Raw genomic sequence first — 17,863 nt, 5'->3', positions numbered from 1 at the left:
CAACTGGTATTGAATGTCCACTACTTTTTGCAGAAAGGCTCTTCAGGACATAAATTATGTCAGCTTTTCCTTTTTTATAGCTACTGTTTGTAACCAGTACCATAATCTCTATGCATAATAGTTCTAATTTTGGTTTTCTAATTGTACTTGTTGGTGTTGTTCCTTTTCAGTTGTAGACTACTGTGCTTTGGATAACCAAGGTTGCCAACATGAATGTGTTAACACTGAGGAGTCCTATTACTGTCGATGCCACCCAGGGTTCATTTTAAATCCAGACAAAAGAACTTGCAGAAGTAAGTTGTGATAAGTATTAATTATGAACAGTTTGTACTTCTGTCTTCCAGTTCTCAGCAATAATGCTCCCACTGGTCTTGGGAACGTTGAATAATGCAACAGGTATAGAAAATGTTGGGAGTGGCCTCAAAGCCAAAGGTCATGAAAGCAATGAAAGTTGGTTTTGGGGGTAGTATGTTTTGGGGGGAGAGGAAGTAGGGGTAGGGGTCCCTTCTATGAACAGGAAGCTTTTAACATGAGACGAGGCTCCTTTTTCAATAGTAAAACCAAGAGCTTTGTCTTGCATAGTCTCTTTGATTATCCAGATTTTTCAGTTAGAATATCATCTCCCTGGCTAGGTAAACAAACAAGTCTGTACAAGACAATTCTGTGAGGATGTGCCCGATGATCCTGGGACTGAAATGATGCAGATTGGTTTATGTTCCCTGGGTCTTTCTTCTTACGTTTTTTTAAAGATGAGTGTAATGTCAGCCTTTTTGAGTTATCAGGAACATCTCTTGGTCCCTGTGAATTTTCATACATGATAGACAGTGGTGTCACATCACCTAGTTCTTTCAGCACCCATAGGCTAACACCAGTCATCCCATACCAGCCACATGGATCTGTGTATATCTAGTTTCTCTAAGTAATCACTAACCGGTGTTGCTAGCCTCTCTCCTTCCCAAACTGTGCTGGTACACATAGAAATCTGGGAGCAGGCTTTTTCTATGAGAACCAGGAATAACAAGGGCATTATTTTTTCTGTGTTGCTTATTACTAAGTTGTTCCCCTAGCCAACAGACCCACTTTCTTTCCGATCTGTGACTTTCTTTTTGCTACCAGCATATTTGTAGACTCCCTTCTTATTACCCTTAGCGTACCTCAGTAGTCATAGGTCCAGCTGGGCTTTGGTTTTGTCCCAAAGTACCTAAACAATGCTTTTATACTTGTCTTTTTTTCTTGGTCCTTCTTTCTCCCTCTACTATTTTCCTTCTGGTTTAGTTCACTGAGAAGCTCTTTGATCATCTAAGCAGATTTTCCAGTATGATAGGATCATTTGTTCCTGAGCTCTTAGTTTAAAGTTTTCTTTAAAAATCATCGAGCTCTCCTGGACATCCTTTCTCTTCTTGGCTCTTTCCCAGGGGATTCTTCCTAGCAATTCCCTGAATAAGCTGAAATCTGCGCTTGTAAAATATGGAGTCTGAATTCTGCTTCACAGAATCACAGAATGGTTAGGGTTGGAAGGGACCTCTGGAGATCATCTAGTCCAACCCCCCTGCCAGAGCACGGTCACCTACAACAGGTTGCACAGGACGGCGTCCAGGCGGGTTTTGAATGTCTCCAGAGTGGGAGACTCCACAACCTCTCTGGGCAGCCTGTTCCAGTGCTCCACTACCCTCAAAGTAAAGAAGTTCCTCCTCATGTTAAGATGGAACTTCCTATGCTCAAGTTTGTGCCCGTTACCCCTCGTCCTATCACTGGGCACCACTGAAAAAAGACTGTTCCCATCCCCCTGCCATCCTCCCTTTAAGTATTTGTAAGTATTAATAAGATCCCCCCTCAATCTTCTTTTCTCTAGACTAAAGAGACCCAAGTCCCTCAGCCTTTCCTCATAAGAGAGATGTTCCAATCCCCTAATCATCTTTGTAGCCCTTTGCTGGACCCTCTCCAGCAGATCCCTGTCTTTCTTGAACTGGGGAGCCCACAACTGGACACAGTACTCCAGATGCGGTCTCACCAGGGCAGAGTAGAGGGGGATGATGACCTCCCTTGACTTGCCGGCCACACTCTTCTTGATGCACCCCAGGATGCGATTCGCCTTCTTGGCCGCCCGGGCACATTGCTGGCTCATGGTTGTCCTGTTGTCCACCAGGACTCCCAAGTCCCTTTCCATAGAGCTGCTCTCCAGGAGGTCAGCCCCCAACCTGTACTGATGCATGGGGTTATTCCTCCCCAGATGCAGCACCCTACACTTGCCCTTGTTGAATTTCATAAGGTTTCTCTCTGCCCAACTCTCCAGCCTGTCAAGGTCATGCTGTAAAGCAGCACAGCCTTCTGGCGTGTCAGCCACTCCTCCCAGTTTTGTGTCATCAGCAAACTTGCTGATGGTACACTCTATCCCTTCATCCAGATCATCGATGAATCCTCTTACAGGATTCTGGATTATGAACTCAGTCATCTCATGGTCACAGCAGCAAGTCAAGAAGAAGATCACCCCTCAAGAATTTATGTTAGGGAGTTGTCAGCAAGTCTGTGCAGAAACTCCTGAGTTGCCTGCACAATGCTGTCTTACTCTCCCAGTGGGTGTTTGGATGGTTGAAATTTCCGATATGAAGAAAAGCCTATCAGTTGGAGACTTCTGCTGTCTGTTTATAGAAAGCCTTATTCACTACATCTTTTTGGTCAGATGGGGTAACAGACTCCACCACCACATTCCCATTGTCATTTCCCCTCTGATCTTGATCACTCACGTCTGTGCTTTCATGATGGATCTCTGTGGAATGGAGGAGATCCTTAACATGTAACTCAAAAGTACACTGCTCCGCAAGGGAGTGCAAGCTGGGAGCCAAGGGTGGCTACAAGGCAAGCAGGGTCAGTAATCTCTCTGACAAGGCCTTTGGTCCCACAGTATCCAAAAAAGAAGAACAAAACAGGTCCTATGACAGTAACCAGGCTCAGCCAACTATCCAATGATCATCAGACAAGTCCATAGTGTCAAGAGAGGTCTGAGGTCAATTCAGGAAACCAAGTCAGCCAGTCTGCAGCTCAGGATCAGCAAAATGCAAGGCCAGGCACAGGCGTACCTATAGCATAGCTCAGGCGAGAACCAAGGGTGAGAGACGGGCATTAAATGCAGCTCGCAAGCCAAAAGGCAGAGGCCACAGACAAGGCTTCTCACAGCTCTATGTACCTCTGCCATCTTAATTGCATTCTGTTTTGTTTTAAATGCTTTAAATTAGTTTAAAATTGAGGGAAAAAAATTCCATCAGGTTGCAATTAGGGAAAAATCAAAGTGACTGGAAATGGTAGGCCGTAGACTTTGATTCAGAAGGAGTAGTCAGGGGGCAATGAGCGAATACCATGTCAAATCATTCTCTTTCAACATGCACGTCCTGAATCTAAGCATAAATAAAACTTACAAAGCCACTTTTCCTTATACTTGATATCTCCTGAGCCTTGCTAATAAAATAAAGCACAAATGAAAGAACTGAGTAGCTCTTCATGCTGTGAAAGTCAAGACAGCGTGAGCGCTCTTTAGAGCAGAAGTGTCCCCTAGCTCTCATATGTTATGAATCATGCTGCCTTTGAGTCAGCATAAACAACATGAAGAAACAAACTTCAGATCACTGGATTTAAAATGTTTGTAAATTTAAAACCTTTAACATAAATTTCTACATATTTGGCTTACGTACTGAATCTCAGGGATGACTGCCAACTCGCCAAGCCTCACACCCACGCCAGACCAGAGCTCTGCACCAGCAAGCAGACCTGTGCCTGGGGCGCCAGCTCCCAACATCTCGTGATTATCTCAGAATCCTGGCTTTCCTTTCAAAAATAGAAAGTAAGCTTTCATGCTCATGGCTACAGAGAAAAGCTTGAAAATGTAAATGTTATCAGTGTGGTCATGCATATCTGACAAATGTTTTCTCTGGGAATTACTCCAAACTTCTCAGAAGGAAATACAAGGAACATGGCTTATGAGAGCAACCCTGACAACAGCAGCAGAGTACTCTATGTGTGGCAGGAGGAGAGCAGCGAATTCAGATTATCAGTGAGGCAGGTAGAAGTAATTCCTAGCTACTAAGTTAACTGTTGAGGGGACTTTTGCCACTTTTACTGCTCCCCTCAGGAGGACAGATGGTAGTTTCTGCTTGTACTTAGGGGTGCTGAGCCTCAACTGTTGTTCTTTTGGGAAGTCTCAGGTTTGAGTTGTGGGTAGATTCAGATGTGTGTAGCTGGTAGAGGCCTTCTGTTAGCATCCTTAATCTGGACTGTGTTAATGAAGCCCTGTGAAATGTGTTTCTAGTGTTTCAAACATAGTAGCCTCAAGGCTCCAACAAAGATAATAAAACATATTTTTCAATACTTGTGGTCATCTTTAGAATCAGTTACACAGGAAAAGTCTGTTGTGTGCATTTCAGTTAGCAAGGATTTGGGCAGATAAATGCAACCCAGCACTGAGTAGGTCCAGAAGATGTACAGCTACATTCTTCTGGTGCACACACATGGCTTTATGGTTTCTGTCTCTTTAGTGTACTCTTGAGCAAACCATATTTTCTAATTATTTTTTTTTTGTGTTGTGTATACATATATGTATGTGCATATGCTGTCATAAAAACCTTTGGTAAATGAAATGTTCTATAAATATATGAAGTGGAGCTTGTAAATGATAAAATACTCCTCTCAGGTTTTCTTACAAAGTCACTTCCACTTTGTTTGTCCTGAAAATATAGTTGCTTTATTATTGCTAAGGCTCAATATATATATAAAAGGCTCAATTGCGTTAGCCCATCACACATACAAGAAAGAACAGTTCCAGCCTCAGGAAGCCAATTACTTCTGGGAATAATAATTAACCTCTGAATGTAATTTTTCAGATTGTGTAATGAGGTGTTCAAAAGCAGCTGAATGTCTTTAAAAATGTGACTTAGTAGATTTGTGACTTGTTTATCTATTTTTAACAGTGCTGAGGAGTTAAGACCATTCTTTCAATAGTATAAATTAATTAACTCCACTGATATAAAACTAAGTGATGGTCAGACACTGCATCTAAGTGAATGTCAGGTTCTTTGCCTTCATCAATAGTGGTACACGCTATGCGGTAAATACGATAAAGAAAAGAAAACAAAGTAACTGGTTTTTACTTAGCTTATTTCTGAGGAATTATATTCTTCACTGACACAATTTTTTCCCATTTAGGACCAGACTATTGTGCTCTTCAAGACCATGGCTGTGAACAGGAATGTGTTAATACAGATGATTCCTACTTTTGTCAATGCCAAGAGGGGTTTAGACTTAATCCAGATAAGAAAACATGCAAAAGTGAGTAATCCTTTGGACATAATAAAGTTCATCTGCTTTTATTTCTTAAACCTGCTGTGAATGGTTTCCTTTCTGAAAGGATGAAAGTTTCCTCTATAATTAAGGTTGAAACAAATGTTTCTTTATACACTTGAATATTAACTGAGCCCGTCATGCTGGAAAATGCTGTTTGTTGTTTTGTAGACTAGATTGCATATTAGACATTTTCTGAAGAGATTTGTGGAAACCTGAGGAGTAATACAGGAACCAGTGTGGATCAACAACAATAAGTTCATTGCTTATTTGAAATTTTCTGACCTTGTCTTGTAATGACATAAACAGCTTTAAAAAAAATTAAATTGTTTTTCCCAGTTCATTTAGCCAAGGATAGATGTATTTCATTAGCTTGGGAAATATTGGACAGGTAATGTAATTATTAAAATCAACTTAAAATCACACATGAAACCCCTCTTTTCCCTATAAAAATGATAAAAACAGCCTCAGCAATGTCAGGTTTCTAAACCAATCACACATACTGTTTACTTTAAAAAGACTGGTGTTACAGCTCTTCTTGAGTGGGGGCCTGGAATCACAGCAAATTTTCAATGTAATGTTGTTAAAGTTTAAGAAGAACATACTCAACAAAATGAACTAACCTGATCTGGTGATTCAGTTCTTGGTGGGGAGAATTGTACTTCTGATGTTTTATGAATAGGAAGCTTGCCTGGAGCAACATAATTATATTCCTAGATGCTTATAAACCTTATCTGTTTTTGGAACTGTATTTTCTTTCAGTCTTAAAGATATGTTCTCATGAAGCATCTTTGTCTACACATTACCATTTTTACATCAATCTGTGCTATTCTGTTTTTTATTATCTATAGCTATTTTAATATATCGAGGGTTTTATAGATTGGATGCACCTTGGTGAGTAGAGGAGCAAAAGAACAGCATTGTGTAGAATATTTGTTGCCAAGGATGTAAATGTGAATTAAAGGGAAATACTAATTCCCATTTCGGTGTATTTTTCCTTAACCTTAGGAGGCTTTGGATTTGCTGTAAACCTGGTGACATTTCCAGGAGTAAGCTCCTATTCTCACACTCGTTATAACGAGGCTCGCATTAGATAAGCTTGTAAAATAAAGCGGAACATTTGCATGTGTGCCCTCTTTATAAATCAGGGAGAAAGCATCACTGGTGAGCAGTACCAGGTGTTACTCCTTCACCACGATGCATGACATCTGATGACTACAGGAACAGGTCTGTGGGAGCCAAAGTGAAGTTTTGTGTAGCCAAGTATTTGTAATCCGCTCCCAGATCGTCAGCTCACTGACAGGTGTCCAAAGCACAGAATCCAGTATCATTTAAGAAAAGTAAGCCATTGACTTGAGAAATCCTCGTGGCTGGCTTGAATTCTTCACTGTTTTTCTCTCCCCAGAAGTAAACTTCTGTGCTTTAGGTCAGCATGACTGTGAACATGAATGTGTTAACATGGAAGAGACATTTGTGTGCAAATGTCATCCTGCAATGCCCAACAATATGACAGCAATATGTGTGCCTTGTGAACTGCAACGACTAGTTACTGCAGTCAGGCGAGGTGTGAAGAGAATAAGAAAATGCTCATGAGTCCTTTTTAAGATCTTTCTGAGCTATGCAGACCTATGTTACTGTAAAATCCACCACAAGCCAGGCCTAGTGAAGTAATGCTATACTGAGATCCCTGATCCAACAGAGAAATAAAGCATCATCTCCAATCCAAATAACTGGGAAAATGTGTTCAGTGAAGGTGTCTAACACAAAGGCAGTGCTTACCATTGAACATCTGTATCATTGCTATGTACTATTTAAACTGGAGCACACCTGATACTGATGTATGCTGATATGTGGAGATATGTGGAGACTTTCCCCTTCCATATGTGTACACTTTCAGTGATCTGTTCGATAAAATGTCCTCTTTTAATAAGAATGTTACTAAAGAAGGGACCAGTGTTGCACCAGAAAAACCCAACAATGTTGCCCACTTGACATCACCCAATTTTTAGACGATACTTTTATTGCAAGAGAACCCTTTTGCACATCATCTAAAATATTGGCAGCATTTTTCCCTGATGTACTTATGACATATTTTTCCAAAGGAACGCTCAGTCACTGAAATAAAAAAAAAAAAATTGATAGGCTGGGCAGTAATTATTTTTAAATAAACTGTTTGTGATAAAGCCATATTTAAGGAACCTTGGATGTGTTGCAAGAGCTTAGAACTTTTTAACAATTATGGGTTTAGGTTACCGCAAGTTGAATATGTAAAAATTAATATATCCCAAGACACTCATTGTTTTTAAAAATACTGACTCTTCCTCTGTCCCTTCCCATTCTTACTTCTTTTTTTTTTTTACACATGTAATGAAGTACACATGATGACCAAATTTACAGTTGTACTATTTTCTAAAGCCTGGTAATTAGCAGCTTTGTGATTACTCCAGTCTTTGAAAGTGTGTTAAAAGATTCTGCATAAGAACCCAAAGTATTTAAATGTTAAAATTCACGTTTGTGTGGGTGTTTGTATTGTAAAAGATGGTGCCAAACAGATGCAATTTTTCACAAAGGATAGTGTGGGGGGGGTATTTTCTTTTTATTTTCCACATTTTTTGTGTGCTCTGAGAAGTTACACAAGCCTCTTCATGATGATGTAAACTCTTGGAAAAAGGAGAATGTTCCAGCTGGAACTTGCTTTAGCTAGTAAAAACTGACACCTCAGCTTCACTTGTTCAAGCCAACGTTATCTCTACATAAGTATAATGGTAAATCTGGACCAATTACTGTAAACTTGTTGCTTAGTTAGACAATAAACAGCAATATTTAGAACTAAGTAATTTTACATTAAGTACAGAATTTATTTTTTTCTGTAAACAAACAGCTGCAGACATGCCTGTTCACATCTGTAAATGATTTGCAAATAGAGACATGAGACTGTGTTTGGGTCTGAGGAAACACCACTACTTTTGATCAAGTTAAGCTACAGTGATTTGGGCCTATACAACTAAAAATAGCCATTAACAAGTTGGCAATAAAATACTATAAGGAAGCTCAGTATAAAGCTTTTTTTTCTTAAAATGTGCTTTTTCTGTACTTAGAGAGTCAGCAGATTACATAGTACATCTGCAAGTGCACGTATCTCTACCTACAGCTTTGCTGTCCAATCTATGAGACAATATAATTTTTAAACCAAATTCACACCTCTCTCCCTTCCCCCACCCTTCATCTTTCACTCAACCAGCTGCATAAAAGCCTAAAAAAATATTCCATTTTATCTTATTTGGAATCAGAGCAGGAAAATCAAAGAAAAGGAACATACTAAGACACTTTGACACTCATAATTTGTATCTGTCCCCCACTAGGCTTTAACTGCTTGAACCTGCTCACAGGTTTAAATTGGTGATTTCTCATCCTGTTGAAAAAGAGTTTACTGTTTGTGAAATAATCTGAAAGCCGTAATTTCTATTTCAAGAGTTACTAATATTCATACTATATCTCTAAGAAAATGTCATGGTGAACAAAACAGAGTCTTGCTTTTTAAAGAAAGAAAGCATGATGCTGCAGGTAAGACCAGGTGGGACTTCAAGGTTCTCCCTTCACTCCACTTTGCGTTAGTTTCCCTTTGTGACTTTTGGCAAGGATTATCTGTACTTCATCAAGTTTTTTATTTCCCAAATGGGGTTGTTGTATTAACAGCACTTAGGTGTTGTCAATTAAATCAGGTTACTTAAATAGTTGGGTATACTGCCTAAATAAAAAGCTGTAATGATCTATTTTCCTTGCTCTGCAAAGGCATCGTGTACTAACTACAGTGTCATAGTGTATGTATCTAAGGCTCCAACGTGATTTCTTCAATTTTTAACACAAATCAATAGGAGTGGACCACTGTGCTGAAAGCAACCATGGCTGCGAGCAACTGTGCCTAAATACTGATGTCTCCTATGTTTGTCAGTGCTCTGAAGGATTTGTCATTAATGAGGACCTAAAAACCTGCACACGTAAGTCTTGTGAGAACCTCCTTGATCTCAGCTCACCTGGGAAAGGCTCCTGGTTTCATACAGAGAAGAGGACACATCTTCGATTTATTCTTACAGTCTGCATTTCGATAATACTTTCATAACAATTTGAAAGCAGAAACAGACAGAAAATGGACTTAGGAAACAATACTTGTCAGGATAACTGTAAATCTTCACGTATTCAGAAAAGTTTTGGAAGATCTGTTCATCCCCACGTGTTGAGGACAGTTTTTCAGTCACATAACAAATGTGTCTGACTGACAGGTCATCTTGACAGCAGTGTCCCCCAGGCAAACTGCATCAGCTTACCTGGGGAAGGAGGAGAAGTGAGAGTCCCACGCTGAGCTTTACATTTTGCATGAGAACCCTTAATAAGTGAAAAAAAGTTGTCCTGACAGTTCTCCACCCTTTATAAATCTAATGATTATGGAGAATCATTGCAGTTTCACGAATAGCTGAATTGCTTCCTTCGCTGGAAAAAATAATATACAGAAAGGGCCAGGAGAAGAGGAATGTGAATGCAGTTTGCCTGTTGACTTTTCCTGACCTCTTTGATGAGAGGGTTTTGGCCACTTTTTCTACAGATTTTGGAGGTACCTTATCTTTCAAGCTTGTTGAGTGTTGGAGCCTCTCCAGAGTTTGCTCCTTTTCTTGCACTCAGGAGCCACAGTTTTAAAAGAAGTCAAACTGCCAGTGCTCAGTCACAAAAATGATCTACGGAGAAGTGAGGCAAATCGGCAAAGGCAATTTGTCTTTGTCTTTAACCTTGTCTTTGCCACCATACTAACCTTTTTAGCCCCATCCAATACCTTGTCAAACTGTGCTTCTGTCTGCCACTGCAGGTCTCTAGAAAGGGGCAGACAGTAATGCAAAAGCAGAACTAGTGTACATGTAACAGCAATAGGGTCTACTAGAAACATTTTATCTAGACGTTTACCTAAAAGAACCACTGGAAATTCAGAAACAGCCAAACTCTGGAGTTTTATCAACTTGCAAATGGAAAATCCCTTTTCCTTTGTAGTAAAAAGAGGTGTTTTTTTCACTCTTTGAGTTATTTTCCTCCAGGCTGTACTGAGAGACCTATCAGCAGCATTAAAACAGTGCTGTGGCTTCTGGAATCCCCCTGTGCAATCAAACTGACCCCTTTTGAATAGCTCCTCTTCTTGCCAGCGTACACCTCTCCTCATGTATATTTAGCAAAGAAATTTGTCCTATTCCTGAGCTCCAGATGACTTGTTGAAACCTCATGGACATTTTTAGGCTATCGTGGAAAGAGTTTTGGCACTTTGGGATTTGCTGAATGAGCAGTTGAATGGAAGGGATTAGCATTTAACATATACCACTCCTAATGGGAAAACATCTGGGAATTACAATTCTGGTGTCATATACACAGGTACAAGTATCTTAAGACAGCTGTGGGAATACCTGAATGGTAAACAGATTTCTACCTTGGCAAGTAATTACAAAAAAATGAGTGACACTGTGTGTGTAGCCAATAGCCAGTAGCAAGTGCTGCCCGCAGGATCCCAGGGGTCCGATGTCTTTGTATTAGAGAAGAAACACGTAGAAAATTTGAGATTAAAAATTGACTCTATTTGACAGTACATGTCATTTTCAATTCTTTGCAAAAGCTTGAATAGTCTAAGCCAAAGCATACTCAGGTCCCTGAGAGGTTTTCTGCTTGCTGCCACAGAGAGCAGCTGGGTCAGGCCCACGAGGGAGTTCTGGGGACTGCCACCTTCACATCAGGCCATTTAGAGACTGTATCTAAAGAAGAATGTTCACAAGGTAGCTTTTATGTCTTTGCCACTGTCGTATATAAAATCATTGCTGAAGTGTTTTGGTTTGTTTGTGTTTTTTTTTTTTAAATCAATTTGTAACTACTGAGACGTGGACTCTGAGCTATGCTAAGCATAGGGAAATATGATTTCTTAACTCTGCTTAAAGCAATGAATGGAAAGTATACCACAAGGCCCTCTTACATTTTATTGAAGCTACGTGTATATTATCAGATAAGGAACTGAATTATTGTTGAATTATTGAATTGCTTAATTCAATGTATTTATATTTACTTGCTTATATGCCGTTCAGATATTAGAGATGAAAAATAATTGATTCATTATTTGCTAATTTTTTTTAATAACTTCAATTGCTTCTGCAGGAGTTGACTATTGTGCTCTGAGTGATCATGGCTGTGAACATTTGTGCGTAAATGGTGACAGATCTTATACCTGTCAGTGTTTTGAAGGATACAGGCTTCGTAACGATGGGAAAACATGTAAACGTAAGTTATTGTTCGGCAAGTCAGAGTTAGATTTTTGTTCCACACTTAGAAGAAATCTGTAAGGTAGGATTTGGTTGCCTAAACATTGCTGTAGAGTGTCATTTAAAATGCTCGAGGATTCCAAAAGTTCATAGTTCCCCCTTTGGTGTTATATGTGCCAGAAGTATGTCAATATCTTGGGTATGCTAGGGCACCTAAAGTGGTGCTTGATGCCTACTTTTAGGCACCTGAATCACACCCTAAATGTCTGTCCTATTTCAAAAGTAACCCTGAAATTTGACTGTTGTGGATCCAAAACTATTTTATTCTGACTTACGTCCTTATATGGGACAACTGTAAATTTCTTCTGAAATCAAGGAAAAAATATATAATGTTTCTAAAGTCTTATACAGCATGAAACTTGCAATATTATTAATGGAAATTTCATATTGTCCAGCATGAGGTAAAGATGATTGCAAAAGCGATGACTGTAATTGCATTACACGTTTGACTACATTATGCAGTTCTGAGTGGCAGATATCAAGAAAAGATTCATTGTAAATTTTTCTCAATTTTTGTAGGTTTGATCACTATGATCAAAGAAGGATCATGGATAAGTCTCTGAAAAATACACAGGCAATAAGTATTTTGTAGCTTTAATCCCAATAATATCCATACAGCTCATTGATATCTGCTGGTAAAAAACAATTACAGAAAAAAAATTAAAGTCATCCAAACATTACCATGACAAATGAAAAGCTCCTTATTCTCAGTTTGTGTATTACAACACTACCTTACATTGTTATTCCCTGGAAACAGAGACAAATTCTGCGTGTCTCAAAAAGTATTGACACTCCAGAAGCAAGCAAAACGTTCTGTCTATGCAGAAGTCCAGGGGGATCTAGGTAGATCGGAGCATTGGGAAAGGATTAATGGGATTAAATTTAACAAGTTGAAATGCCACATTCTGCACCTAGGATGGAGTAATGCCGGGCACAAATATAATTTGGGAGAGGAGTGGCTGGAGAGCAGCCCTGCAGAAAGGGAGCTGGGGGCGCTGGTCAACAGCAGGCTCAGCATGAGTCAGCAGCGTGCCCTGGCAGCCAGGAGGGAAAACCCCATCCTGGGGGGCATCAAACCCAGCACAACCAGCCGGTCAAAAGGGATTATTATCCCGCTGTATTCAGTGTGTCGGTGCAGCCTCACCTCGGGCGCTGTGTGCAGTTCTGGGGTCCACAATTGAAGAAGGATGTGAAGGTCCTTGAATGTGTCCAGAGGAGGGCAACAAAGCTGGAGAAAGGGTTGGGAGGGATGTCCTGTGAAGAGCAGTTAAGGACTCTGGGTTTGTCTGGTTTGGAGAAACGGAGGCTGGGGGGCGACTTCGTTGCTCTCTAGAGCTCCCTGAGGAGGGGAAGTGGAGAGGGAGGTGCTGATCTCTCCTCCCTGGGGTCCAGTGACAGGATGTGTGGGAACTGTTCAAAGCTGCACCAGGGGAGGTTTAGACTGGACATTAGGAAGCATTTCTTTACTGAGAGGGTGGTTAATCACTGGAACGGGCTTCCTAGGGAGGTGGTTGGTGCCCCAAGCCTGTCAGTGTTTAAGAGGCATTTGGTCACTGCCCTTAACAACATGCTTTAACTTTTGGTCAGCCCTGAATTGTTCAGGCAGTTGGACTAGATGATGGTTATACATCCCTTCCGACTGAAATATTCTATTCTATTCTATTCTATTCTATTCTATTCTATTCTATTCTATTCTATTCTAATTCCTTGCAGGAAAATAAAGGGTGTGGGGAAGAAAGTGAAAGCAAGATATTAGTTTATCTAACATTAATTAATAGATTTTATTTTATTTTGAAATATGAATTCTATCTAAATTCTGTATCAGAAAAGCCCACTGAACATCTGCTTGCCCAATTAAAGCTGACCATTTTCCAGAATTTCACAGCAGGATCATATAATTTGTTTTTCTCGCTACCCTTAAAACACTACATACACCAAACTTCTATAATCCTACTTTGTAGAAAAATGACAAACACCTTCTGAACCTAAGCATAGAGGCAAAAAAAGCTTAAGTATTTCAGGTTTGAGCAGGTTCATTACTGATGGTAAAAAGATAATGATAGGAAGATGTGTTTCTCACCAGAAAGTTTAATTGAAATGTGGATGTGGGATTTAGGTGCCTTTTGAAATCCCTGTCTGTCACTAATCTGCATGCTAGGGACATGTGAAATTCTACAAATTCTAGAACTGGAACAGTGCACTTTTCCTTAACAGTATGGTTGTAAAATTAGCAGAACAAAGGTGTACCTTTTTGTTGCAACAAAAAAAGACAGCAGGTGCTAGAAATTATTTGTAGTATACTCGCAGGGACAAGAACATTCAGTAGCTGGGAATTGTGAGACTTGGAACATCTTGCCCTTAACTAACATCATAATTTTTTATCTGTTAAATTATTCCAGGTAAAAATGTCTGCAAATCAGTCAACCATGGCTGTGAGCATATTTGTGTTAGTGCTGACAATTCCTACATCTGCAAGTGTCGTGAGGGATTTGTATTGAGAGAAGATGGCAAGACGTGCAGAAGTGAGTGACTGGTATCTATTAGACATTTTTGCATGTGCATCAGGCAAGGAAAAAAAACTGGAAAAAAACCCTTCCTTTTGATATCTACTTTTTTTTTTTAACATGTTTTCTTTCAAAACCTACGTTTATATCAATCATTTCCAGGACGGGACATTTGCAAATCAGTCAGCCATGGCTGTGAGCATATTTGTGTTAACGAAGATGACTCGTATGTTTGCAAGTGTCATGAGGGTTTTCTGCTGAGAGAAGATGGGAAAACGTGCAGAAGTAAGTATTCTGATAATTAGTCATGGACTTCTATCTACAGTATGTAGACTTGTAGAAGTGTTCTAACAAATACAACAAGAACAGTTTACTGTTATAATATAGGACTAGTAGTATTATACATGCCTGAAGCCTGTAAGAGACTCTGTGGACAGAAGTAGTGTATTTTAATAGCCAAACTGATACGACTGGAGGCAAAAAAGACTCACAGTTTTTCAGGTACCAAGAGTTGGAAGTGTTTGCTGCCTAAATTTTTGCCCATTTCTTCCAATGATACCAGTAGACCTAGTAAAAGCTGTTACTTCTCCCTGCATGATACACTCACTGTAGGCGTGCTTTAACCAAATATCATCAACTATTCTCAGATAAAGACATTTGCAGTTCAGTTGACCATGGCTGTGAACATGTTTGTGTTAATGCTGATGAGTCATACATCTGCCAGTGTTATGAGGGATTTGCACTAAGGGAAGATGGAAAAACATGTAGAAGTAAGTATTCTTATCTTTAATAGAAGATTTCTTTTATAATCTGTGCATTCGTAGACATGTTTTAAAAACTGGCAACCTTGTTTTTTTTCCAGATAAAGATGTTTGCAATTCTGTTGACCATGGCTGTGAGCACGTTTGCGTGAATACTGATAGTTCATACATTTGCCAGTGCTATGAGGGTTTTCTATTGAGGGAAGATAAGAAAACATGTAAAAGTAAGTTATTTTATGTTACTATATTTTTTGCACTCAGAGGTCTGCTGAAGAAACATATTGTGTAAGAGGTAGGTCTTATAGGGGATTTTGCCTGAGAAAAAGGAGGATAAATTCTTTGTTTACTAGGAGTTTATTACTTTTAGTCTTTAAAGTTTTGGAAATGTTCTCCTTCATCAAACTGTAGTAAAGAAAATCTAAATTATTCCTAGATAAGGACGTCTGCAAATCAGTCAGTCATGGCTGTGAACATCTTTGTGTTAATAATGACGATTCATACACTTGCCAGTGCCATGATGGATTTGTACTGAGGCAAGATGGGAAAACATGCCGAAGTAAGTATTTTATGGATAAAAGAAGAAATTTCATTTTCCTTTTATGAGGGCATTATTCACTGATTCATAGTGGTTATCGCGGAATATTGTTCTCTATAGATCACAAGACTTCTATGAATTAATTATTGTTTGAACTAAAGATACATTTCAGAAAATCAGCCAATTTTAAGGTTTGAATGTAGCTTTTAAAATGTGAACTTAATTTCTAGATGAAGTATGTTCAGTTTTAATCTTGAGCATAGGAGACATTGCTGCATTTTACTTTGATGGGTTGAAGTTCTAATTGCCAGTGTGTTGTTCTGTGTATATTCATGCAGATCATGACTTAACTTGTTCCTTAACTTAACCTCTTAGCATGTTCTTTTGTAAATGGTAAGCAGATGAAAATTCTTCAGGCTCTTTAGATGTTTTCTAATCTCTTGATAAGTCTCTTCTTGCTCCCCTAAAATCTCTGCTATTTATCAGTATCCTTGTGGGGACACCACCAGGGTACAAAGTCTTCTAACAGGAGACATAACAGGGTCCAGGGTAGAGGAACTATAACCCACCTAATTCTTATATGAATCTACCTATCTTTTTTAATATTTTATCTTTTTTTATCTGTCTTTTTTATGACTAAAGATAGTGTTAGTCTGTAGCCAAAATATTCTGCTAGTGTTTATGTTCAGTTAGTTATCTAATGTAATCATAAGCTGTTTAAGACTCTCAGTCACACAGGTGTCCCACATCCTGGAAGTACAGCCTTCATTCTTTGTTTTAAATGTATAAGCTTCATTCTGGTTATTTTAAAATATAAAGGATTGGCTGTTATCCATCTTGCAAAAAGATTCATGTCTCCTTATATCAGCAGCTGCTGTATTTTTCTTTTTTTTTTGCCATTCTCTCAAAACTGGAGTAACCTACAAACTTTGTCAGTGATTATTCTGTATTTTCTTTTGGGTTGTTCATAAAAATGTTAAGTAGTAGAGGAACAAGGCAAGTTCATAGAAAGAAAGCCACTGCATGTTGCCCCATTTACAATTTATTCTGAAGACCTCTCTAGCCAGTGTTAATACATATAATGTTCGTTCTGTGGTCTGTTTTCTTGATCACAATAAGTACCAAGACTGCTGCCTTACTGAATGCTCCATTGTATGAATAGCATAAGCTTTATGAACCAGCCTCATAATCAATTAAAAAGATATTTATTTAGTTTTCCAGGATCTATTTTTTCATAACACCCAGTTGATTGATGTTCTTTTTCTTTGATTTTACTCTGAATCAAGTTCCACATTACCTATTCCATTATTTTAATGCAGATCAATGTCAAGCTGACAGCTTTACAATGAACTACTCATCCTTTTCAAACACTGGAACAATAGTATTTTTTCAGTATGTGTGCATACACTGGGGATGGAGACTGCTCAGTGTTTTGGGTCTTCCCTGGAGTTCTACGAGTTACTGAAAAATAATACTAAGTATCCAAGATGTTCTTCAGCCAGGTCTTTTAAAACTCTTTGCTTCAAGTTGTCTGGAATTACTGATTTAAGAATGTGTGTGTTCAGTAGGTGCTGTGTGACCTACTTCTCAGCTGATGAAACTCTTCTCTCCAACAATATCATCAGTAGCCTATTTCATAAGTTCAGATCTGAATACACTAAATATTTTTAACATTTCTGTATTAAGACTGCCAATCCTACTCTTTCTATCTATTAATTAACAATACATTCTTAGAATGCTTTTTGTTCCTAATGGTCTTTAAATAAGTTACTCATACTATCCTTTATTTTGTTGGCCATGCACCCCCTTGTCTTTTATTATTTTATCGTTTTCAAATTCCTAATATTTTTATATTCAGTAAATACTGTGAATGTGCCTTTCAGTCTTTGTTCAAATCTTGTAGCTGTTTTCAATTTCAATTTGTAGATGAGGTTGCTTTTTTAACTACTCTGGCATTCTTTTTAGATTATGGGACTACATTTTTGGGGGGCATCTAGTAAAATAACCTTAAATAGTACAATCATTCACTTTGGATTTGTTGATGTTTTTTATTATTATTATTACTTTCCCCCATCCCAAAATACTCTGGCTCATATTTGCTTTCAGCTATGTAAAATTCATCCTTTTGAAGTAATAGCCATCCCTGCTGCTGGTTTGTATTTGATTCTGTTTATAAACAACAAATGTGTCTGAGTTGCACACAGCTGTGTATAAGCAGATATTAATTTTTACTTATCTGATATTTTTTTCTTTTTCTGCTAGAATGGGATCTAGTTTAGATTGCCATGTCTTAAATGTAATACTTGTTGAGTTAGAAGATTGTCCTCTGTAGTAGTTTTTTTGAATTTTTGTGTTGGCAGCATAAGACCTCCAGGTAATTTGGTTCAGACTGAA

The 17,863-nt window shown here is 38.7% G+C and overlaps 1 protein-coding gene across 1 annotated transcript in view; it reads left to right on the top strand.

Moving 5' to 3' along the window:
- The window catches only part of MATN2 (matrilin 2), a 66,387-nt gene that overhangs the window by 31,643 nt on the left and 16,881 nt on the right, over positions 1 to 17,863 (top strand). Inside the window, 7 exon segments of the mRNA XM_009891920.1 lie at positions 171 to 293; positions 5,194 to 5,316; positions 6,734 to 6,847; positions 9,204 to 9,326; positions 11,506 to 11,628; positions 14,821 to 14,943; positions 15,368 to 15,490. Of these exon segments, the coding sequence (XP_009890222.1) occupies positions 171 to 293; positions 5,194 to 5,316; positions 6,734 to 6,847; positions 9,204 to 9,326; positions 11,506 to 11,628; positions 14,821 to 14,943; positions 15,368 to 15,490 (852 nt within the window).

The sequence above is a fragment of the Charadrius vociferus genome, unplaced genomic scaffold, assembly GCF_000708025.1.
Source record: "Charadrius vociferus isolate BGI_N301 unplaced genomic scaffold, ASM70802v2 scaffold15, whole genome shotgun sequence".
Lineage (NCBI taxonomy): Eukaryota > Metazoa > Chordata > Aves > Charadriiformes > Charadriidae > Charadrius > Charadrius vociferus.
The sequence above is the reverse complement of the archived record's forward strand: the minus strand, read 5'-3'. Positions and strand labels throughout refer to the sequence as shown.